This window comes from Equus caballus, chromosome 16 (genome assembly GCF_041296265.1).
Source record: "Equus caballus isolate H_3958 breed thoroughbred chromosome 16, TB-T2T, whole genome shotgun sequence".
Classification (NCBI taxonomy): domain Eukaryota; kingdom Metazoa; phylum Chordata; class Mammalia; order Perissodactyla; family Equidae; genus Equus; species Equus caballus.
The window spans coordinates 11,874,628-11,887,514 of record NC_091699.1 but is presented as its reverse complement, the minus strand read 5'-3'; the positions used below and the strand labels follow the sequence as shown (position 1 = coordinate 11,887,514).

General features: G+C 48.6%; 1 protein-coding gene across 1 annotated transcript in view; it reads left to right on the top strand.

Annotated features, from left to right (window-relative positions):
- Nucleotides 1-12,065, top strand: part of RUVBL1 (RuvB like AAA ATPase 1) — a 36,877-nt gene extending 24,812 nt beyond the window's left edge. Inside the window, exons 9-11 of the mRNA XM_001488101.7 lie at nucleotides 5,777-5,879; nucleotides 10,477-10,568; nucleotides 11,666-12,065. Of these exons, the coding sequence (XP_001488151.1) occupies nucleotides 5,777-5,879; nucleotides 10,477-10,568; nucleotides 11,666-11,825 (355 nt within the window). The 3' untranslated portion in view covers nucleotides 11,826-12,065. The remainder of the gene's footprint in view (nucleotides 1-5,776; nucleotides 5,880-10,476; nucleotides 10,569-11,665) is intronic.
- Nucleotides 12,066-12,887: the final 822 nt, after the last annotated feature.

Here is a 12,887-nt window from a genome sequence, read left to right as displayed (position 1 = left end):
TTCACCTCAACTTAGCCAGGAAGGGACTGGTATTCTCATTGTTTAAATGAGGACACCAAGACTCCACCAGGATGGGGAACTTGACCAATGTCACACAGCTCAGAAGCAAGGCTGAGATTTTAATTCAGAGCTCATGCTCTCAACAAGATTTGGTTTAGATGTGAAATGATGAAATTTCTGGAACGTGTGCAGTTTTGGCAGCATCTGATTTGCTGCCCATCAGATACTAGGGCAGCTGTTGAGCTTCCTTGCCCCTCAGACCCCTGTCGGACCTCCAGGGCTCAAAAGGAGAGGGAAGAGGGAAGGAATTCACAGGAACTGAGGGTTTCCTCTGTGCCAGAAACTGTCCAAAGTACTCTACATGGGTCATCGCAGGGAATCTTGGCACCCTGGTGACCCTGTGGGCAGGTGGCCTTATCCCCAGACTCACACAGGCTCACACCTGTGTGGGCCCCAAGCCTGGGGGCTGTCTTCCCATGCCATCCCAGCTCTCCTAAACGGCTTCCCAGAGTGGTCCCAGTCAGTGAGTACAGGTCGAGCTTTGATGGTGGTGTGAAGGGAAGGTTGAGCGCTGATGACAATGAGTGGCTGTCAAAGTGCAAAAGCCCCCAGGACCTCCAGATCACCTCTCCTTGTGCACAGGGACCTCTAGCTGGGGAGCCATTCCTGGAGGAGCACCTGGCCCTAGGCTTCTTCCTGTATGCCTCAGGGTCCTCCTGGGAAGAGAGACATCTGTGGATGCAAGAGTTGGTGACGCTGGGCTGGCTCTTACCCTGGCTCCATGCTCGCGTGGCACCTTAAGAAGTCCTCTCCCTTTCAGGCAGCAGGATCCTTAGCTGTGAAAGGGGAGCCTGGCCCTGATCCTGGCTCTAAAACCTGCCAAGGTCTCTTCTGCTGTGGAGAATAACCCCTTGGGATTAAGGAGTCTTTGCAGGAGTTTCTCTCCACAAGTCACTTTGTTGCACCAAAGTGTCAAAACTTAAGAAACAAAGTGGTCTCAGTTCAATGTAACCCTGTGGTGAAAGACACCCCAAGTGGCGCTTTTTAAGAAAACAGCTTTATGGAGATATAATTTACACGTGATACAATTCACCCATCTAAATAAAATTCAGAGGATTTTAGTCTAGTCACAAAGGTGTGCAATCATCATCACAGTCTATTTTAGGGCATTTTCATCATCCTCAAAAAAAATCCTGTACATCTCAACAGTCCCCCCACCCCCAGCACACACCGGGTTTCCCCCAGCGCCTCTTCCCCAGCCCCTGGCAACCGTTGATCTGCTTTCTGTCTCTAGGCGTTTGCCTTTTCCAGACATTTCATATAAACAGCACCATACAATCTGTGGTTTTTGTCTGGCCTTTTTTACTTAGCATAACATTTCCAGGCTTCATCCATGTTGTAGATTGCATCAATACTTATTTGTTTCTAAGGCTGAGTAGTATTCCAAAGTACGAAACATTTAATATTGCACATTTTATTTATCCATTCATCACCTGGCGGACATTGGGTTGTTGGGTTGTTTTGACTTTCTGGCTATTAGGAATAATGCTCTTATGAGCATTTGTGTACAGCTTTTTATTTAGACAGATTTTTATTTCTCTTGGACATATACATAGGAGTGAAATAGCTGGGTCAGACGGTAACTCTGTTTAACCTTTCAAGGAACTGCCAGACTGTTTTCCACTATCTGCACCATTCTACCAGCAACATGAGGGTTCCAGTTTCTCTATATCCTCAACAACACTTGTTGTCTGTCTTTTTTATTATAGCCATTCTAGTGGGTGTGAAGTGGTATTTCCTTGGGGTTTTGATTTGCATTTCCCTGATGGCTAGGCATGTTGAGCATCTTTTCATGTGCTTATTGGCCATTTGTATATCTTCTTGGGGGAATTGTCTGTTATGATCCTTTGCCTGTTTTTTATTTGGGCTGTCTTTTCATTGTTCAGTTGTAAGAGTTCTTTGTGTATTCTGGATACTGGACCCTTACCAGATGTGTGATTTGCAAATATTTTTTCCCATTCTGTGGGTTGTCTTTTTAGTTTCTTGATAGTGTCTTTTGACCCACAAGTTTTAAATTTTGATGAAGTCCAATTTATCTGTTTTTTCTTTTGTTACTTGTGTTTTGGGTCCGTATCTAAGAAACCATTGCCGAATCTAAGGGCACAAAGACCTTCTTTCTTCATTGAATTGTCTTGGCAGCCTCATCAAAAAATCAAATGGCTTTCTTCTTACCACCGTTCCGGTGTCCACTGAGCCAGGGTTCAGAGAGTTAGCCTTCTTCACGTTACCCAGAGAGGTGTTCTTTACTGCGCTTCCTGTCCTCGGAAAAGCGTGGTGTTAGCTGTGTCCCTGCAGTTAGAGGGCTACGTACAGAAGCAGTCAGGCCGTGACTCTCAGCCTGGGGCATCTTTACTTGTCTCAACTTGGGGTTGCTACTGTCATCTAGTGGGTGGAGGCCAGGGATGCTGCTGAACACCCTACTGTGCACAGGACAGTCCCCTAAAAACAATTATTTGGTCCCAAATGTCAAAGTGTCATAGTGGAGGAACGCTGAGTTATAGTAAGAGGGAAGTATTCAGAAGTGAGTAAACCATTTTGCACATGTGTAGCTATATCTGTAGGATAAATTTCTAGAAGCACAGTTACCTTGTTCCTGCAGACATACTGTGTTGGATTCCAAGGAGAATTGGGCCTATGGCCTCATAACCCAAAACATCTGGAAGAGGCTCACTGTTAACCCGGTTTGAACAATTGTTGAATGGCATAATGGTAAAATCTATATTAGGCTGGGTCCGAAGCCAGAAATGAACTTCTGAGTACAAGAATAAATCTGCAATGTTAGCCAAATGTAATTATTATTACAGTTTATTATTAGTGTTTTATAATCTACTGTGGCTGTTCTGGTTGCCTTGTCAAACAGTGATTGTTCGCACTGCAAGCTCCTCCTGCGTCACCCCCGCCAGCAGGGCACTGGCAAACGGGAGCTCCCGTCCCTGCCCATTGAGCCACGTCATGGACCTTTTTGTGCCTAGCACAATAGAATTCCAGAGAGCATTTTTCACTAATGTGTTTTCTAAAAGAAACTTTGTACATAAATTCATAGCTCGGACAAATTTCAAAAATGTTTTTTTGTCTTTAATCCTGAAAAATGCTTAGCAGTCTTTAAGTAGACATTTTTGTTTAAATTTTTAGTTTTATGCAATCAAAACTATAAGAAATTTTCTTAATGCATTCTTATAAATTCTATTCTTTTGAAGTTTGACTAGGGAGTACTTCTTTTTTCTCTAACTTTTTCTTCTTTAGACTTTTTATATTTAGTATTATGTCTGAATCAAAGATGATTTATCGTGAGTTATAGAATTTGGGATTTTTTTTTGAGGAAGATTAGCCCTGAGCTAACTACTGCCAATCCTCCTCTGTTTGCTGGGGAAGACTGGCTCTGAGCTAACATCCATGCCCATCTTCCTCTACTTTATACGTGGGATGCCTGCCACAGCATGGCTTGCCAAGCGGTACCATGTCCGCACCCGGGATCCGAACCGGTGAACCCCAGGCTGTTGAGAAGCAGAACATGCGCACTTAACCGCTGCGCCACTGGGCTGGCCCCTTATTTGGGATATTTTAACATGGCAAGGTTGAGATCTTTTAAAGATTTCCCAAGAATTCCCAAGAAAATTCACAAAGAGGACTTATGGCCTAACTTAGGCCAAACTTAATGACCTAAATCAAATTAAGTAAAAATTAAATGTAGTTTTTAAAGGTTTTGTTTAATGTGAAGATTGCAGGCATACCAAACACCAAGATTTGAATCATGAGGGAGTTTAATTTTTATAATTCTTCCTTGTTATTATTTTTAGGAATATTTGTTGGTGGTTTGTTTTCTCTAAAGTTATCTTAATATTTGTTTTAGTCCAATTCCCTATTTATTTTGAAAGATCTTAATTATTTTTTTATATTAGATTTAACAATTATTCATTAATGAAGCATTTTATTCTTTTTTTGAATTGTTTTTATTCTGGTAAAATGTGTATAACATAGAATTTGCCATTTTGATTATGTTTGTGTACAATTCAGTGGCATTAATTACACTTACAGTATTGTACAACTGTCACTACCATCCGTCTCCAAAACTTTTCCATCACCCAAACAGAAACGTCGTACCCATTAAGTAGTAAGTCCCATTTTGCCTTTCCCCCAGCCCCTGGTGGCCTCTAAACTACTCTCTCTATGAATTTGCCTTTTCTGGATATTTCCTGTAAGTGGAATCACACAATATCTGCCCTTTTGTGACCGGCTTCTTTCACGTGGCATAATGTTTTCAAGGTTCATCTGTTGTAGCATGCATCAGCAGATTTTATTCTTGCAATGATAAATATGCATTTATACCTCAACTGACGGCATAGAATTTCAACAGTTAGATTTTTGTACTGAAGTTGTATTTCTAGAATGTTTACTTATATTTGAAGCCAAACATTCTGATATTAACAATTAAATCCAAATGACCTGTCCTTGTTCTTTGTTATATGAGGAGTGGTGACCGTAGGCTTTGCAGTCTGGTGCAAGTTTAGGAACCCAGCGAGGGCGCCGATGCAGACCTGCTGCTGCTGTGGCTCCCAGAGGCTGAGGCAGAAGCCCGCATCCCGTGGCCTCCGCCACTGCAGCGCGAGCCTGCCCGGTGCTGCCGGCTCTGTGCAGCATGCGGCCCGTCAGGCAGCTGGCACCTTGCGGCCCGGCGTGTTGGCAGGGCTCCTCTCCTGGGTGGGTCTTCCTGTGGCTTGGCGAAGAATTTGAGAGAAAAATAGGCAAAGGACATGATTGGACAGTTCCCAAAAAAGAAAGAAAATAATTAATGAATATAAGGGAAAGCATTCAAATCATTCATTAGTAATCAAGGAAATGCAAATTCAAACAAGGTGTTACTCTTCCTTTTTCTAAATCATTAAAGCGGCAAAATATTTAAGAATTAGAAGACCTGGTGCTGGCTACAGTGCAATGACCAGATCACTTGTGTAGCTGTGTACATTAGGACATTCATTCATTCATTGAAATAGATATTCAGGGTTGTGTCAGGCACTGTGAGAGTTGCTGAGGACATGTTCCTGCCTGTATGCATAAAATTATCAGAACATCATTAATAGTAACAGCAATAATTGGAAACTACCTAAATGCCCAACAGTTTGAGTTAAGTAAAATATTTGATGGATTATTAAGACTGAAGCAACATGGGTCTGGCCCTGTGGCCTAGTGGTTAAGTTCAGCGTGCTCTGCTTCAGCGGCCTGGGTTTGGTTCCTGGGCACAGACCTATACCACTTGGTGGCGGCCATGCTGTGGTGGCTAACCACATACAAAATAGAGGAGGATTAGCACACATGTTAGCTCAGGGCAAATCTCCCTCAACAAAAAAAAAAAAAAAAAAAGAAAAGACAAAAGACTGAATCAACATGGACAAAAGCAAAAAATAATTCTATATACTTAGTGTAATTTATAAAAATGTGTATATGAAAATTTGGCAAAAAGTATGAATATTTTTAATATGATTTTAGGTGGCTTTTTTTCCTCTTCCCTAAATTTCCTATGGTATTGATATTTGCTAAAATGATGAAGTTTGTTTTTGATGTCACCTGAATGTTAGTCTGTTTACTCTTTGGTCCTGGCTCTGACTCTCAGCATGTGAACTAGCTGCTTCGTCATTGTGAGTACCCCAGCCATGTTTCCAATGTCCAGTTGCTGGTCTCAGAGAGGCCTGCGTGATAGGATAATTCTGACCTCCTGCAGGGGCACTGAGGACATCACCTCTCCTCACGGCATCCCTCTCGACCTTCTGGATCGAGTGATGATCATCCGGACCATGCTGTACACTCCGCAGGAAATGAAGCAGGTGAGCCTCACCCTCCCCAAGCCCAGCCCATCTCCTCTCCCCGCATTTGCTCCCAGTATTCCCCGTGTAGAACGGTATCCATGGAGCGGATCTGGCTCCCACCACCATCCCACCACTTAGCTGCTGGCCTTGGGCAAGTCATACTCCAGATCCTCAGTCCCACCCTGTGAAAGATAGATGGGCCAGGTAGACGTTGCCTGAAGGATCACAAAATGTCAGCGGCCTCTGAGTCTTGGCTGTTCTCTTTTCTACTATATTCCTTCTGATAAACTTTAGGAAAGGGAGGGTGAAAAAATTGACTTGATGGCAGCCATCAGGGAGGCCACCAGCTCTTGGAAAGAGGCAGTAAAATATGATTTAGTGGTAGCCTCTTGGTGCCCAGGCCAGGCCCTTTCTGAGGCCTCTTTGCTCAGTGGGTGAAGCCGGGAGCCCTGTCCCACCAGAGCCCACAGCAGCCCAGCTCCAGCAGGGTGCGGAACCTGGAGCAGGCAAGTGCTTGAGTCCTAGTGGAGCCTAAGCATTGTAAACAGTGTGACGAGTGGTCGGTTTCCCGGGGGCTTTGGAGACTGTGCCTGGGGCTACTGCTGAGGCCGTAGAGATGATGGTGAAGCAGGGTCACACAGCTTAGAGGGGCACCTGGGAATGGAGGTCATAAACTAACCTTATACTAAGAAGCTCGAAAGAGGTGTACATGAGAGCATCTGCCTCAGTGCCTGACACAGAGTGCATGCTCAGAGTTCTGCGTGAGCTGAATTTGGGTCAGGCTTGGGGGTAGGGGGTGACAGGCATGCATGAGATTTGGCCTTATCCTCTGGGGCGCAGTCCCAGTTCTCTCTGTAGGAACTAGCTCTTGCTTGATCTGGAGCTGGAACACCAGCTGTGTGCGAAGCAGTGCCCAGGCACTTTACACTTAGAATTTCTAGTCCCCTTACTGGTCCTTCCAGGTATCATTATGATTGTCATCTCTTTTCCTTTTGATGGCTGAGTCACTGAGCAGCAGGTCTAGGGTGCAAAGCCTGGCCGTGCCCTGCAGAGCCCAGGCCCTCTGCTCAGTGTGGATGGTGCCCTAGGCTGGTGCCCCGCTGGGCAGTGTGAGCTGTGCTCCTTGCTCTGACCACCTGTGCCCCACATGGTCTCATTGCCAGTGGAGGTCTCTTACTGTTGGGTCTGCATGTGGCCAAGGCTGGGGATGTGGGGTGGACCAGGGCTGCACTGATGCCTTGATGGACTCTGCCTGGACCCTCCCCTCTCACCAGAGCACAGGTCTTCCTTTTTGAACATGGTGCTAAGCCCATGGACCAGCTTAGCCAGCATGATTCCATTTGATCCCCTGTAACTGTGAGGTGGAGAGGGCTATTATCATTGTCATTCTTAAAGATGAAGACACCAAGATTCAGTGGGTAGGTGACAGGACTACCTGGAATCCAGGCTGTCTGATCCTGATGTGCTTGTTCTTAGTCAGTGCGCCACCAGCCTCCCACCTGCTGGAAAGATCTCAATTGAGGGTGGGTTCCCTTTGCAGTTTGTTGGTAGGTTCTTTCCTTTTGGAGTGCTGAGGGTGTCTCCTAGGCACTACCTGGCAGTCCCCCTGCTTGCCTGTGACCCATCCAGCCTGGCCTTGCCGGCATTTCTTGTTGACCAGCACCCAGGAGTGCCCTGGTGATGCACGGAGCCACAGATCTTCCCTCATGAGCAGCATTGACAGGATACCGAAACAGTTATAGTTCATAGCAGCAACTGTGTGCATTATTTAGGAGATAGTGTCAATGGCTGGGGGCTTTGTCACCAGATAATGGTCTCTTGCACTTGGATGGATGCTAGGTTGAAGCCAAGGCATTCATTGAATAGAAGCAGAAGCAAAAGCAAAGGAGAAATCAGTCCCTTCCCCATCCTTCCTGTTGGGACTGGAGCCCCCTGTGACCTGCCGGGAGAGGCAGCCCGCTCCCTTGGAGTATTTCGTGGCTGAGTGACTTGAGCAATTTGGTGCACCTCTGTGATTCTCAGCCTTTTCCGCTCACTGGAAGATCTGTGGCCCCCTTTCATGGTTGTCATGAGGGCCAAATGAGATAGTTACAATAACTTAGGGCTGGCCATCCCTTCCCACTGCAGATGTGACTGTCATGAACAGTTCGCAGGTGCTTCACGGAGACCCCCAGAGTCCTTACAATAGTGTTTGATAACCAGTTTGAGGCTCAGGAGGAGCGTGGGTCTCATGGTGACAGAGAATAAGCTGCAGAGCTGGGACCCCACTCAGAGCTGGGACCCCACTCAGAGCTGGTTCACCTTTGGTGCCTCTGTTTGGCCCCGGAGCACGGAGTCTGAGCTCCACTGGAGTGTTCTGCGCTGTGCCTCCACGGCTGTGACTATAGGCCAGCTCCCATCCTGGCTCTGCAGGAGGTGAGCAGAGGACGGACTGACTGCTAGGACGTGCATTGCTTTGTTCTTGCAGTTTCAAAGGGTAGCCTCAGCATTTCCACTGGAGCCTGGGGTAGGCTGTTAAAAAAACAAAGTAAAGGGCTGACCTGATGGCTCAGCGGTTAAGTTCGCACATTCCGCTTCAGCGGCCCAGGGTTCGCCGGTTCAGATGCCGGGTACGGACGTGGCACTGCTTGGCATGCCGTGCTGTGGTAGTGTCCTACATATAAAGTGGAGGAAGATGGGCACGGGTGTTAGCTCAGGGCCAGTCTTCCTCAGCAAAAAGAGGAGGATTGGCAGCAGTTAGCTCAAATAAAAAAGAAAAAAAAAGTCAATGTAACTTGTGTACTCTGCCATCAGTGCCGACACCTCATAAACTATCTGTGCAGGTTATTAAATGATTAAAGATCTAATTTATGAACTGTCCATTTCTGAGCAGTCTGAAACGGGAGCTCTTGGGATTGCTCTGACCTGCTCTAGAGAGAGTGAGAGCAGAGTCCCTCACTCTCCGGAAGCTGAACTTGCGATTCGGCGTGGCCGCTGAAGGCCAGGTGCTCAGAGCTGAAGCTCTGCCCGGGACCAGGCTCCAGGATTAGACATTTGCATCTCTGTAGAGTTTCAGAAGGCCCCCAGGACAGTTTTCTTGGCAGGACCTGGAGGTTTCCTCAGTCCCGAGCTGGCAGCCAGAAGCCCTTTTTATATTGGAGCACAAACCTGCCCAGCCCTGACTGTTTTGTGATCAGAGGGGAGCACTGTGGATAGAGCCGGGAGCAGGGGTCCCCCTCCTCGCTCCTCTTCCGACCGTCCTCGTGCCCATCCAGTAACTTCTCTCTGCTCGGCTGCATTCAGCTTTGGACCCCAGTCGATGGAACCCCTCATGCACAAGCCGAGATTCTTTTGCCAGAGGTATACCCTGGCAGCACTGGCTGAACAGTAAGTTTGTGTGGCCAATGCAGTGTTTGTGAAATACTTGAATAAGTTGCCAACATTTAGAAATGAGGACATTTCCTACAAGAACCTGAGTTCTGGGTCTCTCTTGACAAAATGGAAGACTTCGCTAGCACCTGGCCTTCAGCCCTCGCGGCACTCGTTCCCGGCAGCGGAGGGGCTGCCTTCCTGGGCATGCACTGGCCCGCCCGCCTTGCCCCCATCCAACTCTGCTGCGAGACCTGGCTCTCCTGCTGCACCGGACATTCCCCCTCTCAGCAGCCGACGTGCCAGGCCCCTGACCAGAGTCAGTAGACACTCAGCTGCCCACACCTGCAGCTCTCGCCGTCGGGGTCTGAAGTGTCCATCTCCTAAACCTCTGGTCTCCCTCATCCCCTTGTGAGGCTTTAGCTGGGGGCTCAGTCCTCCCCACTTCCCATGCCTCTACCCTGGGTGTGTTTTTATAGCTTTAATTTAAACAAGTGCTTCTTGATATCTTGTTTACGAAGCTGCCAAAGTGAAAAATTCCTGTATTATATGAGGCTCGAAGTCCTCGAGTTATCTCAGCTCCACAACACAACATCATTATCCCAGCTGCCCCTTATCACTCAGTGCTGGTGCGCCTGCAGGGTCCCGGTGCCACTGTGTTACAGCGCCCCGCCGCCAGCCCGCTTCCCCTCCAACTTTACCAGGATCTTCAAACCGGAACAAGCGTCAGCCTCTTGTTGATAGGCTAGATATCTCCTGGTGATGTTATAAGGGCTGGTAAATCTTTAAAAGTAACTTTTTTGATTTATTTGACCATTGTGTTTATCAAGCAAATAAAAAAATGTCTCTTCTTGCCTGAGCCCTTATAAGTGGTGGTGCCCACACTGGAGGGGAAGGAAAGAGCCCTCGAGGGAGCCCGGGCAGGCTTCAGAGAGGCTGCTGTTCTCTGAGTGCGGGGGTCCCAGCGGGAAGGGCGGGGAGCCAGGAGCCCAGCTGCTCTGGTGCACGCTCACGGGGGCACTAGGCCCTTCTAGTCAGTGTGAACACAGCCTCCTGGCTGTAAAGCCCTCACGTAGAACAGGCGTGGCTGGTGCCCCAGGAGATGCAACAGTCAGCTCTGTCCGTGCCCCACCTTCCCCGGTTTGGGCTGCTGCTCTTACGATGCGGGACGAGAACCCCTGAACAAAGTTGATTTTTAAAGCACTTTACTTTATAGATGAGCACTTGAGGTTGGTCACTGTTGATCACGTTTTTTCTCCTCTAAAAGATCATTAAAATCCGAGCCCAGACAGAGGGAATCAACATCAGTGAGGAGGCGCTGAACCACCTGGGGGAGATCGGCACCAAGACCACTCTGAGGTGAGCCAGCATGCCCTGGGCCCGCGTCTGCCTGCAGCTGCTCCAGACGCTGCTTGTGCCTTCCCAGCACAGCCCGTGGGGCCTCGCTGGGGTCCATTCTGGGACATACAGGCAGGGCCCCTTCACAGGGCACAGGACCATGTCTGCTCTTGCTTGGTGTGATGGTCTTGTGTCAGGGCACTGATTTCGAGTGCAGGATATCTACATGATGGTGTTTAAAAAGCTAAAGTGACAGGTTAAGTTGCCTTGTCCTGTAGCAGATGCTCCCCTCTAGTGGAGAGCTTGCTCTGACCCTGGGCCAGTCCCCTTGGCAGAGGAGATGGACAGAGCAGAGGCCAGGGTCCAGGGCAGATAGCTCGCTGGCCAGGCCCTGCCTTGCTCTCTGCCCCCTGCTGGCTCTGTTCTCCAGGCATGTGGAGTCAGGAGGCTGGATACAGGCGAAGGTGAGGGTAGGAGTACGGACATAGATTGCTCTCCTGACTGTTCACTAGCAGCTTGAAGCCAGCTGCCTGTGGAGGATGTCTCCCGTCAGTTTCCTGGCTCCTTCCTTGTTGAGAGCATGACATCACAGTCCTCAGCCCGTCCCTATTTCCCTCTGAGTCAGTTCCTCGCTCCTAAGGTTGAAGCAGAATCGCAGGCTGTTTTGTTCCGGTGGAGTGGTGCTTTTAATGACTCCTGGATTTTCGTGCCTTTGGAGGGGGCCTGTGCTTTCAAGTGGCTGTGTGCTCAGTTCCCTGCCACGTTCCATGTCTCGACCTGGACCCCTGCCGTACCTGCCTGGCACCTGTCTCTGTCTGTTTGCGGTCCCTTTCAGGTAGCAGTAGACTTACCTCCTGTTGGAGAACTTGTAGACTGCGACCAAGACTTGGGGAGTAGGACTTAGGTCATGTTGGTGACTTCTGGCCCCTCTCCGGTGGAGTCATGACTGCGCAACTCTGAGAAGTGACAGCTCGCTATCTCCTTGTTTGCTGTGCCAGCCACAGCTAGTACAAGCCCAGCATTGGGCTCAGCCCCTGGTGTCAGTGCTTCTGCTGATTTGGGGAGGGGCTCCCATCCGGGGCCCCCGTTCACTCCTGCTCTGCCTCCACCCACTCTAGGTACTCGGTGCAGCTGCTGACCCCGGCCCACTTGCTTGCTAAGATCAATGGGAAGGATGGCATTGAGAAGGAGCACGTCGAGGAGATCAGTGAGCTCTTCTATGATGCCAAGTCCTCGGCCAAAATCCTGGCTGACCAGCAGGATAAGTACATGAAGTGAGATGGCCGAGGTTTCTGTGAGGAGAGACTTCCGGGCGGGCCTGGCCCTGGGTCCAGCCTGCAGGCAGGAGGCTTGCCCCTGGGCTCCAGGTTCTGTCCCCATTCAGACAGCGTTAGCAGCATTGTCAGTGGAGTGTGGAAGACGTTTCTTCTTAAATTATCATAACTTCTCCTGTGTTTGCTTGGAAGGAATCCTGTCTCACCTGGTGTGTTTCTAATAAATCCTTACAGGTTATTTTGATGACGGCTCTCTCTCGTCTTTTAATTTTTTTGAAGTGAACTTTCTATCTTAGAAGAGTTTTAAGTTTACAGAATTATTGTGAAGATAGTACAGGGAGTTCCCGTATACCTCACACCCAGTTTCCCTTCTTGCTAACGTCTTAGAGTAGTATGGTATATTTGTCACATTTAATACCAGTATTGACACATGATACTTTATTCACATTTCCTCAATGACCTAGTGTCCGTTTTCTGTTCCAGGATCCCACCCAGGACACTACATGACATTTGGTCATCGTACTTCCTTAGGTTCCTCTTGGTGTGACAGTTTCTTAGACTCCTTGTTTTGATGACCTTGACAGTTTTGAGGAGCACTGGTTAGGTGTTCTGTCAGATAATCCTCAGTGGGGTTTGTCTGATGTTTCCTCATGATTAAACCAGGATTGTGGGTTATTGAGAGGAAGACCGCAGAGGTAAAGTGCCATTCCCATCACACCACATCAAGGCAGGCTCCCCGTGTCGCTGTTATGTGCAGGTGAGGGGACTAACCAAGGTGGTCATCTTGATCCCGTCATTGCGTTAATCCAGGTTAGCCGTGAGGTCCTTGGGGAGCAGGCGCAGCTGTTCTCCTGTTGGTGCCAGTCCTCGGAGCATGTCCAGGAGACCGTGGGCAGGACGGCTCGGGCAGTGCTGTGGGAGTCCGCCCAGCCCTCTGAGAGCCCCCAGGCCATGCTGCAGTCTGAGAAGGCCCCAGCTAGTCCCTGCTGCCAGAATGGATCTTCTTCCATGGGCCTGGCCCCTGGGGGAGATCCCAGCCAGGGGGTCTGGGAGTTGGGGTGTGAGG